The 15098-nt window shown below is 42.0% G+C and overlaps 1 protein-coding gene across 1 annotated transcript; it reads right to left on the bottom strand.

Annotated features, from left to right (window-relative positions):
• Positions 1 to 8014: 8014 nt before the first annotated feature.
• Positions 8015 to 15095, bottom strand: glmna (glomulin, FKBP associated protein a). The gene is made up of 19 exons (XM_018677148.2): positions 15000 to 15095; positions 14556 to 14635; positions 13894 to 14019; positions 13683 to 13796; positions 13417 to 13525; positions 13039 to 13327; positions 12860 to 12959; positions 12587 to 12768; positions 12406 to 12459; positions 11919 to 11949; positions 11485 to 11574; positions 11325 to 11366; positions 11053 to 11126; positions 10873 to 10957; positions 10619 to 10728; positions 9713 to 9776; positions 8905 to 9040; positions 8615 to 8685; positions 8015 to 8529 (listed from the first exon to the last, which is right to left on the bottom strand). Exons 2-19 carry the CDS (start codon positions 14592 to 14594, stop codon positions 8440 to 8442), a joined length of 1806 nt encoding a protein of 601 aa, XP_018532664.1. The 5' UTR covers positions 14595 to 14635; positions 15000 to 15095; the 3' UTR covers positions 8015 to 8439.
• Between the last annotated feature and the right edge of the window lie 3 nt (positions 15096 to 15098).

Below are 15098 nucleotides of genomic sequence, written 5' to 3'. Positions count from 1 at the left end.
GGGGGGAGGGGAAGAGGAGTTGATTGAGTCTGTGAGAAGCTGCCACAGGGAGGTTACAGTCAAGAGAGCCATGAGCTGTCACAGATGATGAGTTCTGAAAAATATTATCACAGAAAATAATTAGCATAAAAGCTTTTATTTTAAATTTGTTGCAACAAATTCAGGTTTCTTACAGCATTTTCCTTATTGAAAACTAAATTCTACCTGAAATGTATCAATAAAAATCTTCTTTTGCAGTTAATGTCACCAGTTTATAGTTTAGTTTTAATAGCATTCCCTGTCACTGATGTGCCTTTAATTATCGGTTCTATCAGGGATCATTTATGTGTTTATCTTACGGGGGTGAGCCACCTCACAGGTTGGTTATATTACCTGTTGACCTCAGCTCAGTGAGCTAAGACAATGTTTAATGCAGTGTTTTTTCTGATATGAAAATGGATATTATTCAGCACATCTAACCTCAGCAGGCCCCTCTTCAGAAACTCATATCTGCAGATGTCAAAGCTGGCTCAAAAAATTAAACTGGCTTCAAATTAATTTTAAGGAATTGTAGGTTATTTTGAATTCATGTAATCTTTCTCCATCACCCTTTCTGTTTCTTTCCATCTCTCTACTCATCTTCTCCCATATGTCTCCCCTTGACCAAAGCTGAGCGTGGATTGATGCTGTCTTTACAGTTTGGTTTTGATCAGTTAGGAAATTTCACACGGGGTCAGCTGATTTTTTCGTGTTACTCAGTGTACGGCGACAGGAAAAGTGCACTAGGTCCACGGGCGTCGAGGTGAACCAGCTGAATATAAGCCACTCAAGTTGACGACAAGTGCATTGAAAAGTAAAAGCTGCTGGCCTTTACCTTTTCTTTGTCAAAGCGCCTGTTCGGCAAGTAGTTAGTAAAGTAATATTTTCAGCCTTGTCCACAGTCTCATGACATGTTTAACAGGAAGCACAGCACGCTGGTTAAGCTCATGGCAAACTGTTACTAACAGCTAAAATGAAAGCTTGTCTGTATGTAGTCTAACTGGTTAGTTTGTCACTAAACTCCAAATTTTGCAAATTGCTATAAACTTCACTCTCTTAAACCAGTAACAGTCTGAGCTGGACTGATAGGGGTCTGTATGGATAAAGATAAAATCCTAATGATACCCATCCCTACAGCTGGTTAGTGGCTTCGCCCTGACTTTAGGCAGATGAGATATTCACTGTTCAAATAACTTCATTATAAGCCTTGTTTAAGCATAAATGATTTATATATGCACCCAATAACAGAACTTAAAAAAAATGCTTTTGCTCAAAGCTCAAAGCTTGTAAACTCAAGTTAAAACTGAGTTTTATCTCCTTTTGGGAGGGGGTATCTGTGTGTGTGTGTGTGTGTGTGTGTGTGTGTGTGTGTTTGTGTTTGTGTTTGAGGGGGGAGGGGAAGAGGAGTTGATTGAGTCTGTGAGAAGCTGCCACAGGGAGGTTACAGTCAAGAGAGCCAAGAGCTGTCACAGATGATGAGCTCTGAAAAATATTATCACAGAAAATAATTAGCGTAAAAGCTTTTATTTAAAATTTTTACATCTCGGAAGTGTGAACTGTTACGCCAGCGTGTGCCCTGCGACCTGCGTTGACCCCGCGGTTGCCGGGGTCCCGCGGTCGCCGCTCCCCCGACGGGCGCCGGGTGCGAGGGCCCGTTCAACGCTGCTCGCAGCTTTAATTAGGGCCCGAGCAACGAGTTGCGTGGGCCCAACGGGGCCATGCAACGAGTTGCAAGGACCCTCTTGTTTTCGTTCGGTTTATTATTATTATTATTATTATTATTTTTTTTCTTCTTTTTCCGCCTCTTTGATCGCCTTTTTGAGGGCCTTAACATGCGTCAAAACTCCTGAAAATTTGCAGACGCGTCAGGCACGGCGAAAAATTTAAGAATTTAGGGGTCTTGAGCATGGGTGTGGCAAAATGGCCTCGGTAGCGCCACCTACATTTTTAACGGAACAGCCCCTCAAGCCCGTTGCGCCTAAAAATCTGAAAATCTGCACACATATGTAACATCCCATGACGCACCAAAAAGTCTCTTGGAGCCATATTCTAAACCCAACAGAAAGTATTTTTATTTTGACCGGAAGGTGAAAAAATTGTGTGTTTTTGGCCATTTCCAGGGGTCGCTTGAACGCGAACTAGTCCTAGACGCATTATCCGATTGACTTCAAAATTTGATAATTTGTTCTTAAGACATAGACGAAGTTAAATTGCAAAAGTTTCGGACTTTTCATTGAAGGGCGTGGAAGTTATGGCCCCTCAAAGTTCGATCACTCGCCACAAAACAGGAAGTTGCTTTAAATTTGCTATATTTCGGCCATACTTTGTCCAAACTGCATCAAACTTTACAGGATTGTTAATGGTACCTATCTGCACACATCCATATGTCAATATTCATACAATTGTTGTAGCACCACCTATTTATAGCAGGAAATGACATATTTTATAGTGTGATGTCCAGTTTCTAGACGGGTGACCAGATTCACTTCAAATGTTGTCAGGACAGACTTAAGGATTTTTGGAAGACTGGCTCCGAAAATTGTGAGTTTGGGTCGAAGCGTGTGCCGGTTCTGGCCCGTCAAAGTTCGGAAACCCAACTTCCTGTTTGAAACCTCAGATTTTGGGGTAACTTCCTGTTGCGACTCTCTACTTTATCCTACAGATGGAGCCATTGTATTACTCTTTGATGGGTTTTTGGAAGGGGGTCTCTGTGTGTGTGTGTCTGTGTGTGTCTGAGGGGGGAGGGGAAGAGGAGTTGATTGTGTCTGTGAGAAGCTGCCACAGGGAGGTTACAGTCAATAGAGCCATGATCTGTCACAGATGATGAGCTCTGAATAATATTATCACAGAAAATAATTAGCATAAAAGCTTTTATTTAAAATTTTTACATCTGGGAAGTGTGAACTGTTACGCCAGCGTGTGCCCTGCGACCTGCGTTGACCCCGCGGTTGCCGGGGTCCCGCGGTCGCCGCTCCCCCGACGGACGCCGGGTGCGAGGGCCCGTTCAACGCTGCTCGCAGCTTTAATTATTATTATTATTATTATTATTATTTTTTTTCTTCTTTTTCCGCCTCTTAGATCGGCTTTTTGAGGGCCTTAACATGCGTGAAAACTTACCAAAATTTGCAGACGCGTCAGGCACGGCGAAAAATTTAATAATTTAGGGGTCTTGAGCATGGGTGTGGTAAAATGGCCTCGGTAGCGCCACCTACATTTTTAAACGGAACAGCCCCTCAAGCCCGTTGCGCCTAAAAATCTGAAAATCTGCACACATATGTAACATCCCATGACGCACCAAAAAGTCTCTTGGAGCCATATTCTAAACCCAACAGAAAGTATTTTTATTTTGACCGGAAGGTGAAAAAATTGTGTGTTTTTGGCCATTTCCAGGGGTCGCTTGAACGCGAACTAGTCCTAGACGCATTATCCGATTGACTTCAAAACTTAATAGTATGTTCTTAAGACATAGACGATGTTAAATTGCGGCAGATTTTGAGTTTTTGTTGAAGGGCGTGGAAGTTATGGCCCCTCAAAGTTCGATTACTCGCCACGAAACAGGAAGTTGCTTTATTTTTGCTATATTTCGGCCATACTTTGTCCAAACTGCATCAAACTTTACAGGATTGTTAATGGTACCTATCTGCACACATCCATATGTCAATATTCATACAATTGTTGTAGCGCCACCTATTTATAGCAGGAAATGACATATTTTATAGTGTGATGTCCAGTTTCTAGACGGGTGACCAGATTCACTTCAAATGTTGTCAGCCCCTCCTTGAGGAATTTTTTGGAAGACTGGCTCCGAAAATTGTGAGTTTTGGTCGAAGCGTGTGCCGGTTCTGGCCCGTCAAAGTTCGGAAACCCAACTTCCTGTTTGAAACCTCAGATTTTGGGGTAACTTCCTGTTGCGACTCTCTACTTTATCCTATAGATGGAGCCATTGTATTACTCTTTGATGGGTTTTTGGAAGGGGGTCTCTGTGTGTGTGTGTCTGTGTGTGTGTGTGTGTGTGTGTGTGTGTGTGTGTTTGTGTTTGTGTTTGTGTTTGAGGGGGGAGGGGAAGAAGAGTTGATTGAGTCTGTGAGAAGCTGCCACAGAGAGGTTACAGTCAGGAGAGCCAAGAGCTGCTTTACACGCGGTATAAAAACTTCAGTTAAGATTTGAGCTGTCACTTGAGAAAGCATCATGCCAAAAACTAAGGAAATCACTGTAGACTTGAAGAATTGTCGATGCTTAGGAAGCAGGAGAAGGATATACAAAGTTATAACAGCATTTCCAAGCGTCAAGAACTCAAATGAGAAGCGTCACCGAGAAATTCAAGGAGAGCCACACTGTGCAGAACAAGCCTGGCAGAGGTAGGAAGCCAAAGATTTCAATGACCCTGGAAAGAAAACCAGTTAGAGACCTGTCTAAAGAACCCATAAACGCTGCCAAGACACTAGTGAATGACTTAGTTAAGTCTGAAATTGTAGTCTCAAAGAAGATTACATGAATTCATGTAATCTTACCATATGTCTCCCCTTGACCAAAGCTGAGCGTGGATTGATGCTGTCTTTACAGTTTGGTTTTGATCAGTTAGGAAATTTCACACGGGGTCAGCTGATTTTTTCGTGTTACTCAGTGTACGGCGACAGGAAAAGTTCACTAGGTCCTCCAGCGTCGAGGTGAACCAGCTGAATATAAGCCACTCAAGTTGACGACAAGTGCATTGAAAAGTAAAAGCTGCTGGCCTTTACCTTTTCTTTGTCAAAGCGCCTGTTTGGCCAGTAGTTAGTAAAGTAATATTTTCAGCGTTGTCCACAGTCTCATGACATGTTTAACAGGAAGCACAGCACGCTGGTTAAGCTCATGGCAAACTGTTACTAACAGCTAAAATGAAAGCTTGTCTGTATGTAGTCTAACTGGTTAGTTTGTCACTAATCTCCAAATTTTGCAAATTGCTATAAACTTCACTCTCTTAAACCAGTAACAGTCTGAGCTGGACTGATAGGGGTCTGTATGGATAAAGATAAAATCCTAATGATACCCATCCCTACAGCTGGTTAGTGGCTTCGCCCTGACTTTAGGCAGATGAGATATTCACTGTTCAAATAACTTCATTATAAGCCTTGTTTAAGCATAAATGATTTATATATGCACCCAATAACAGAACTTAAAAAAATGCTTTTGCTCAAAGCTCAAAGCTTGTAAACTCAAGTTAAAACTGAGTTTTATCTCCTTTTGGGAGGGGGTATCTCTCTCTGTGTTTGTGTGTGTGTGTGTGTGTGTGTTTGTGTTTGTGTTTGAGGGGGGAGGGGAAGAGGAGTTGATTGAGTCTGTGAGAAGCTGCCACAGAGAGGTTACAGTCAAGAGAGCCAAGAGCTGTCACAGATGATGAGCTCTGAAAAATATTATCACAGAAAATAATTAGCGTAAAAGCTTTTATTTAAAATTTTTACATCTGGGAAGTGTGAACTGTTACGCCAGCGTGTGCCCTGCGACCTGCGTTGACCCCGCGGTTGCCGGGGTCCCGCGGTCGCCGCTCCCCCGACGGGCGCCGGGTGCGAGGGCCCGTTCAACGCTGCTCGCAGCTTTAATTATTATTATTATTATTTTTTTTCTTCTTTTTCCGCCTCTTTGATCGCCTTTTTGAGGGCCTTAAAATGCGTCAAAACTCCTGAAAATTTGCAGACGCGTCAGGCACGGCGAAAAATTTAAGAATTTAGGGGTCTTGAGCATGGGTGTGGCAAAATGGCCTCGGTAGCGCCACCTACATTTTTAACGGAACAGCCCCTCAAGCCCGTTGCGCCTAAAAATCTGAAAATCTGCACACATATGTAACATCCCATGACGCACCAAAAAGTCTCTTGGAGCCATATTCTAAACCCAACAGAAAGTATTTTTATTTTGACCGGAAGGTGAAAAAATTGTGTGTTTTTGGCCATTTCCAGGGGTCGCTTGAACGCGAACTAGTCCTAGACGCATTATCCCATTGACTTCAAAACTTAATAGTATGTTCTTAAGACATAGACGATGTTAAATTGCGGCAGATTTTGAGTTTTTGTTGAAGGGCGTGGAAGTTATGGCCCCTCAAAGTTCGATTACTCGCCACGAAACAGGAAGTTGCTTTATTTTTGCTATATTTCGGCCATACTTTGTCCAAACTGCATCAAACTTTACAGGATTGTTAATGGTACCTATCTGCACACATCCATATGTCAATATTCATACAATTGTTGTAGCGCCACCTATTTATAGCAGGAAATGACATATTTTATAGTGTGATGTCCAGTTTCTAGACGGGTGACCAGATTCACTTCAAATGTTGTCAGCCCCTCCTTGAGAATTTTTGGAAGACTGGCTCCGAAAATTGTGAGTTTGGGTCGAAGCGTGTGCCGGTTCTGGCCCGTCAAAGTTCGGAAACCCAACTTCCTGTTTGAAACCTCAGATTTTGGGGTAACTTCCTGTTGCGACTCTCTACTTTATCCTACAGATGGAGCCATTGTATTACTCTTTGATGGGTTTTTGGAAGGGGGTCTCTGTGTGTGTGTGTCTGTGTGTGTGTGTTTGAGGGGGGAGGGGAAGAGGAGTTGATTGAGTCTGTGAGAAGCTGCCACAGGGAGGTTACAGTCAGGAGAGCCAAGAGCTGTCACAGATGATGAGCTCTGAAAAATATTATCACAGAAAATAATTAGCATAAAAGCTTTTATTTTAAATTTGTTGCAACAAATTCAGGTTTCTTACAGCATTTTCCTTATTGAAAACTAAATTCTACCTGAAATGTATCAATAAAAATCTTCTTTTGCAGTTAATGTCACCAGTTTATAGTTTAGTTTTAATAGCATTCCCTGTCACTGATGTGCCTTTAATTATCGGTTCTATCAGGGATCATTTATGTGTTTATCTTACGGGGGTGAGCCACCTCACAGGTTGGTTATATTACCTGTTGACCTCAGCTCAGTGAGCTAAGACAATGTTTAATGCAGTGTTTTTTCTGATATGAAAATGGATATTATTCAGCACATCTAACCTCAGCAGGCCCCTCTTCAGAAACTCATATCTGCAGATGTCAAAGCTGGCTCAAAAAATTAAACTGGCTTCAAATTAATTTGAAGGAATTGTAGGTTATTTTGAATTCATGTAATCTTACCATATGTCTCCCCTTGACCAAAGTCTTTACAGTTTGGTTTTGATCAGTTAGGAAATTTCACAAGGGGTCGGCTGATATTTTCATGTTACACAGTGTACGGCGACAGGAAAAGTGCACGTCTACATCCACCGGCGTCGAGGTGAACCAGCTGAATATAAGCCACTCAAGTTGACGACAAGTGCATTGAAAAGTAAAAGCTGCTGGCCTTTACCTTTTCTTTGTAAAAGCGCCTGTTCGGCCAGTAGTTAGTAAAGTAATATTTTCAGCATTGTCCACAGTCTCATGACATGTTTAACACGAAGCACAGCACGCTGGTTAAGCTCATGGCAAACTGTTACTAACAGCTAAAATGAAAGCTTGTCTGTATGTGGTCTAACTGGTTAGTTTGTCACTAATCTCCAAATTTTGCAAATTGCTATAAACTTCACTCTCTTAAACCAGTAACAGTCTGAGCTGGACTGATAGGGGTCTGTATGGATAAAGATAAAATCCTAATGATACCCATCCCTACAGCTGGTTAGTGGCTTCGCCCTGACTTTAGGCAGATGAGATATTCACTGTTCAAATAACTTCATTATAAGCCTTGTTTAAGCATAAATGATTTATATATGCACCCAATAACAGAACTTAAAAAAAATGCTTTTGCTCAAAGCTCAAAGCTTGTAAACTCAAGTTAAAACTGAGTTTTATCTCCTTTTGGGAGGGGGTATCTGTGTGTGTGTGTGTGTTTGTGTTTGTGTTTGAGGGGGGAGGGGAAGAGGAGTTGATTGAGTCTGTGAGAAGCTGCCACAGAGAGGTTACAGTCAGGAGAGCCAAGAGCTGTCACAGATGATGAGCTCTGAAAAATATTATCACAGAAAATAATTAGCATAAAAGCTTTTATTTAAAATTTTTACATCTCGGAAGTGTGAACTGTTACGCCAGCGTGTGCCCTGCGACCTGTGTCGACCCCGCGGTTGCCGGGGTCCCGCGGTCGCTGCTCCCCCGACGGGCGCCGGGTGCGAGGGCCCGTTCAACGCTGCTCGCAGCTTTAATTTGGTTTTGGTTTTATAGACACTGTTTGAAATGTTTTACAGTAATACTTGATTTTTGATACCAAGCAGACCTGCTGGAAACAACACTTGAAATACAGTATCAAAAAAAACTAGTGGTTGCATGGTTTAACTGTTTGAAGTGATGCATCAACAGCTGATTTATCTTCTTTAACATAAATCAACAGATCAGTTGAAGGCTTTTTTTATCCGTTAGGTCCTGAGACAGGTGAGGATGTGTGGCAATTGAAACTCAGTCTAAAGATTTTCTCTCACGTCGATGAGCTCCTCTATCCGCACCAGCACGCTCTCGATCATGTCGAATGTATGCAGGGCTGAGTGCAGAGCCTGAGAGGACACATAAAAATTCCAGTCAAGTCAATTCCACACAAACACTATTTGGTTGTCATATGGAAGTGAGACAATGGCTGACCTGAATCTGTGACTCTGATGTCATGTTAGGCAGCTTCTCGTCACCAACAGACACAGAAAGCATTGACCCCTCTGTGGAAAACAAAACATTTGTCACCTCTGCATTAGGGTGGATGGTGGTGTGTGTTGTATGTTTAGTACAGGCGGATTGGAAAAAAATGACTATCACAAGGTTGTGTTTTGTTAGGCCTGGGTATGCAGTCAGACCGAGCAGAGAATGAAACCATCTTAACTATGAAATATGGAGTGTTAATATTTTTCTCAGTTTAAGTTCTGAAGTGTTGGTCTGACCTTTGGCCTTGCTCTTCTTGGCCTCCATGGTGTTGAGCAGCTCCCTCTCGTAGTGAGCTCTTGACATGTTCACGCCGACACGCAGAGGCTTCATGAATGTATCCTCTATCTTATACAGCTCTGTCCAGATCCCTGTCTGCAAGATGAGAACAGCGATGTGATGAGTGGAGTAAAGATGAGGCTGGCTGTAACTGGCCTCACCGACCTGGTACAGATTCACTCTGGGATTCAGAAACTCTCGGGTTAATAGAGGTGAGTTTTCAAATGTCATTGTCCATGTTTGGAGCAGCACTGGAGAAATTTCATTCACCTCAATCTTGGACTGATTATGAGACAATGGGCCCCTGGGCACAGACATGTAAAAGCCCCCACTCCTCGCTACATTACCAAACAACAAGATTGATAGATAGAAAGAGACTGTGGTTATTTTAGTGTCATTTTGCATCTGTTTTCAGTAGATTTCAGTCTATTTTCACATGTTTTGCATTTTACATCCCTTGTACATGTCGCTTCTTTAGTCATTTTGTTTTCTGTTGACATAGTTTTGTGGCTATTTTTTACATGCGTCTCTTTGCATTCATTTGATTGTCTTTCAAACAAGAAATGTTAACAGTCACTTCATACAGAGGCTCTGGTCCAGGACCCCTAACCCTTATCTGGCCCCTGAGTCTGTCTCTAGTACACCTGCTCAGTAAACCATCCGTCCACGACCTAAAGATCTTATAAAACAACCATTGACAGCATGTTGAGTCATTGTTTGGCTCAAGTGTGAAACAGATCAACACACCTACACTGCTGTTATACTCACCTGGTTCTCTGTCACTTTGTCTCTGATGACCAGGTAACGCAGCAGGTTCAGAGACTCCATAACTCTGAGGAAAACAACACAGAGAGAGAAGCATGACCGTTAATCCTGAAACTTGGTCGACTTACTCGCATACTATTATTTCCAGAACATTAAACTAGAGCTATAACAATAAATCGGCCAACACTAGCTTTTTGTGTGTGCAGACATGCCAGACTAGGTTTGAGGTAAATTTGAAACAGAGTCAACATTACATAGTTTTTCCCCCAGAGAGCACTGATAACTGTAAAATGTCCCGCTCAGTGTGTATGATGGTCATAATGCTTTAAAAAAGACAAATCTAGAGGATTGTATCAATTTATGTGTTTGTTAGGAAAATTACTACTCGCCAATATTAGAAATGTCCATTTTAAAAGGATTGTTTCCATTTTACTTCATGAAAAGATGACCTGTATGCATGGTAATCAATGGCCTATAATTAAGTAATGTGTCATTCACTGTTTTAAGTGCAACACAAGGTTGAAAACAATCATCCATTTCTTGGAAAAAAAATGTTTCATTCAAAAATAAAACACTTTTTAAAATCCTAGGCTTTTAGACCAGTGTCCTTCTGAGGCACAGCCATCACTTTAGCTGTATTCATTGAAACATATTTCACATCATATGTCAGTGATTAAATCAATCAACAAACATCTTTTAATTTTTTTAAATCTTGCAGCACAGAGGAAGAAGCTCACTCTGGCTTTGTCATTTTCCTTTGACAGTATAATGTGTTTGCTTCTTGCTTATTGACCCTGCCTCTCATCCAGTGCATACTGGGACAGGCTCCAGGTCGCTGTGCAGGATAAGCAGTTGAGAGAACAGATGAATGGAGTGTTATATGGAGTGTTAGAGTATGTGTGTGCTGACCTGTCCAGGTACTGCAGGAGGTCGGTCTCCGGACCGTCTGGGAGAATGAGAACCTTGCGCAGCAGAGGGAGCAGGTGAACCCCCTCAAACCAGGTGTTACTGTTACCTGGCTGAGGACAGACAGACAGAGACAAAGACAGATTTTACTTGGCCTTATAAACCACACTGCCTCTCAGCTCTTAGTTACTGCACCAAAACCTGTGAAAATGACAACAAAGCTAACAGCCAACATTCAGTTTAAAGCAGCAACTCACCTGCAGGGCAACGTCTATCTGATTCTTGATGTTTTTGATGACGTAGCCCTCGACTCCTGAGTGATTACTGGTGGTCAGCATGTACCTGTAACAAGATGACATGATAAAAGTCATTACATTCAGGGGTGGGACAGAGAGAGATGTTTCTGATGAGTTCAAGGAGGAAAGGTGGAAGCTTACCGGAAAAAATTGTACTTGGCTTCAGTGTTAAATTTATCAATGCTCTGCTGGAACACCTTCAGACCTCTAGTCCTCTGTTAACAAAGAAGAAATAAGAAAATATATCTAATTTTAAAGAGAATAATACATTTAAATGAAATGCATGCATGGTAATTTCAAAGCTACAGTCAATGAGTCCATTATCTATGGTATTACAATTACACCTACATAAATGCACTTTGTAAAACACATTTTGTACATAGTAACATTTATCCACAAATGTTAAGACTTACCAAATCATGCCTTGGACACATTGTCATAACCTTCACTAAGTTCTGAAAATAAACACTGAAATTAATAAGTGAGTGTGATACAAACAGTGCCAGTAAAACAGCACCACACCACAAGAAGTAGCAGCACAGCAGAGTAAAAACTGAACCAAACTGTGTTCACCTGAGGGACTGTGAGGAAGGTTTTGATCTCCAACAGATCTGCAGGAAGGCTGCAGTCTGGTACCCGCACAAGACTCTTCTCATAAAGCTCCTGAGTGATGGGAAACACACATCAATCAGACAAAAGGCTCCAGCACTGATAGAAGTTGAGCTGAATCAGACAAACTGAGCCTAAAATGGCCACTGTACAGAGGATGAACTCTGTACAGTGGCCATATATATATATATATATATATATATATATAAAAACAAGGCTCTCCCTCTTTTCATCCATCCATTGAATTTTACTGATGTTTAGTGAGCATTACAGCCTTGCTGTCTTTCTGGTAAACTTTCAAACCTACTGACTTTCATTCTGAATATTTGTGTCTTCCTGAATATCCAGAATGATGCAACAATAAAAAATCTTTAATTCTGTGTTTCAGGTTGACTCACCAGTCCTTTCTGAATCCTTGTCTCCTCCATTCTGACAAAAAGAAATTGAAAATAGATTATTGTGTGTATCTCAAACACACAAGATCCAACTTCAAACATTAACATCTGTATTTATTCAGTTTGGCAGTTATACTTATTATTCTACATACGCAGGCATGTTGTAAATTGTTCATTTAAAATCGGAGATATATGGTGTGTGAGGAGTGGTTAAATAGCGGTTTTTAAACGGGAGATTTCAATGTGTAACGGAAACTTAATTTAGGAAAAAGTGCTCTTTTTTCTTGTGACCCTACCATATATTTTAGCTGACATACCATGAAATATACTGTGTCCTTTTAGATATCTTAATTTGAGAACAAATGCAGTGTGTGATACATTGTGGTATTACTTGTGTCATTTATGTCAAATCCAACTGCAGTCAGACGGTGAACAGCTGCAACAGCACAGTACAGAAATATTGTAATATTATTCCATACAGTGCATTCACCTGGACAACAGGAGGCAGACGTGCTCCATGTTACACCGTAGACAGAACACAGGACTGGAAAGAAACAGAGGGAGTTGGGATGTAACAATCCACCATTCAGACTCTATGAGCCGTCATCATAGAAACTCATTCTATAGATTATAGAAGTTCTCTACGATCATAGATATCATTTCTATATTACCTGAAAACACTAGGGAATGTATCCGCAGCCAGGTGGTGGACGAACACCAGGTGAGCCAGGCTGGCCAGAGACTCTTTAGGATAACGCACCTCCTCCTCCAGAAAGCCTGGAACCTGTTTTCTCTTCAGCAGAGGCTGGTACACGAGACTGGAGAGGGACTCTCCGATAGCACTGAGGGTATTCTGCGGAAAACACAAACGATCCATCGCAACATTTATCCTAAAGGTTACAGGACATCTGCTCTTTACTTCATAATGTTTAAAGATAACATACCAGAATCTCTGTGGCAAAATCCCTGAGGGGAGACACAGCCAGAGTGTCAGGATCTTTGAGCTGTACCTCCAACAAAGGGTGACTCAGAGTCTTCATGCAGCTGCAGAGCAGAAAAAGACACTGTGTCAACCTGGACTCCATTACTGAAACATCTGAAACATGAAACATTTCTCACTCACAACTTCAGCAGCTCTGTCCTCAGTTCATCCTCTTTATCAGTGTCCAGTCCACTCTGCATCTTGTTTGTGTTCTCGCTCAGCTCCTCCCCATTCGGGCGGTTTTGCCTGACCTCGAGGACGAAAGGTCTGACGAAGGCTATCAGGTCCGTGCAGCAGCGGCAAAGCGAGAAGACGTCATCCTCCTCTTGCTCCTTGGTGTGAGGTAGAGGCAGTTTGGCCACCTGGTCCAGCACTGAGGCCAGGGTCATGCCCAAGGACGAGGCCTTACGGCTGCCCAGACACAGCAGCACTGAGAGGAAGAGACAGGAGAGTGGAAGAGGAGGTGAGACAATGAAAGTTGAGTATATTGGAGTGCATATTTAAAGAAATATTCCCCACCTTTCTGTAGAGGGTTCAACAGCAGATGGAGACTTTCTGCTATGGTGTCAGGATCATCGTGCTCCAGCTGCTCCAACAGGCCAATCAGCAGCTCCTTGGGCCTACAAGTCTGGAAAACCAGAGTTCACCCTTATAAGGACAATTCAATCCCAACACCCTGTCTACTCTGTTAGATTTGACAATGGTTTAGCTTTGATTATAAACTGTATTTTGGATGCCACTGGACCACTATCAGTGCTGTGATACTGTGAAGCAGGTCAGCAGACCTTGAGCAGGTGGTTGAAAATGGCCAGGCATTGAGGAAGGTTCTTGTCTTCTTTCTTGAGCAAAACCTGAATCAGGGGAGGCAGCAGATTCCAACCCATACATCTGACTATATCCTACAGAGAGAGGGATAAGGGAGCGTTATGTAGAGCAACATGCTACATATTTATAACCGAGTGCGTGTGCTGAAAGGGTCAGCTTTGAGCAATGTACCTGATTCTTTTCATCCAGGATAATACTGAGGACCTGTGCACTGTTTCCCTCCTCAATGCAGGTCCGCCCAGCAATCGTGAAGACGTCATGGTCCTCAGCGGTGTAGCTGTCATCAGGGAGCGCTTGCTGCGTAAGAGACAAATGAAAGGGTTTAAAATAGGAGAAAAGACGGACGTGACATTGAGGTAATTTAGTAATAAAAGAATTCTGATCGATGTGTTGATCTACAGAAAATAAATACTAAACAATCATTTGAATCACATTCCTCACTGTCAATTTAGTAACTGTTCTGAAGCTACGAAAGGGAAAAAAGAAAGTAATTAAACTCCAAAACATTTAATAATAATTCCATTTATTATATATCTCTAAACCTCCCTCAAAGGAATTAAAAATAGACAGTATAATTCACTTATGACTGGAATATTTTACTTCTACATGAACGGAGCAGGCCGAAGGCTGTGTGTTAAAACAGGACTGTACACAGCTACTAAAGATGTACCACTATTGCTCACTGTATGATTGTACTCAGATTACTTGTACCACTTGAATGAACCGACTCCAGTGATTGTGTTTACATGTTTATAGAGAACCTTGGAAAGATGGAGGAACGTGAAGGCTATTGATGAGTGGATAGGTGGATGGATGAGGTGTAGTGGACTCACACATCTCTGGACCACATCACTGAGCTGCTCCAGAGCCATCCCTGCTGTCTTCAGGTGAGGTTTGTCTTCACACAGCAATCCTCCAAAACAAACAGGACACTTCATGTCAAAACAAATTATATACCACACGACCTGCTATTCAAACAGCTTCTTGTTCAACTCAACTATTGTCTAATCCCACAACTAACTGACTTTATCTGACCTGAACCATCATTAACATATACGGACATGTGGGTTATGTTAGGGTTAAGGTCGATGAGCCTGTGTAGGATGGACAGGTAAACAGAGAGGAGCTGAATGAATGCTAGTCTCAGAATTAGCTTAGCCGTTAGAGAGAATAAAGCTTTTCTTGCTATCAGTGTTAGCTAAACACAGTCACCAATTGTAACCACTGTTGGCAGAGACAATGATATTAAAGAGGACAACATTAAGATAAATAATCACCGAAGCAACATGTCCCAAACAAACAGCCCGGCGAAAACTAACACGCTGCCTGACAGGAGTGCTAGCGGTTGGATAGGATTGTCCGCTCGCGCTTGCCGT

The sequence above is a fragment of the Lates calcarifer genome, linkage group LG4, assembly GCF_001640805.2.
Source record: "Lates calcarifer isolate ASB-BC8 linkage group LG4, TLL_Latcal_v3, whole genome shotgun sequence".
NCBI lineage: Eukaryota > Metazoa > Chordata > Actinopteri > Centropomidae > Lates > Lates calcarifer.
Note: the sequence above shows the minus strand (reverse complement) of the source record. Positions and strands in the feature narration are given on the sequence as shown.

Coding starts and splice junctions, on each gene's coding strand:
- glmna (XM_018677148.2), bottom strand. CDS start 14,594: ATGGCTCTGGAGCAGCTCAGTGATGTGGTCCAGAGATGT. Junction 14,020..14,555: donor GTGATGTGGTCCAGAGATGT/GTGAGTCCACTA, acceptor TCTCTTACGCAG/CAAGCGCTCCCTGATGACAG. Junction 13,797..13,893: donor TCCTGGATGAAAAGAATCAG/GTACATTGCTCA, acceptor CTCTCTCTGTAG/GATATAGTCAGATGTATGGG.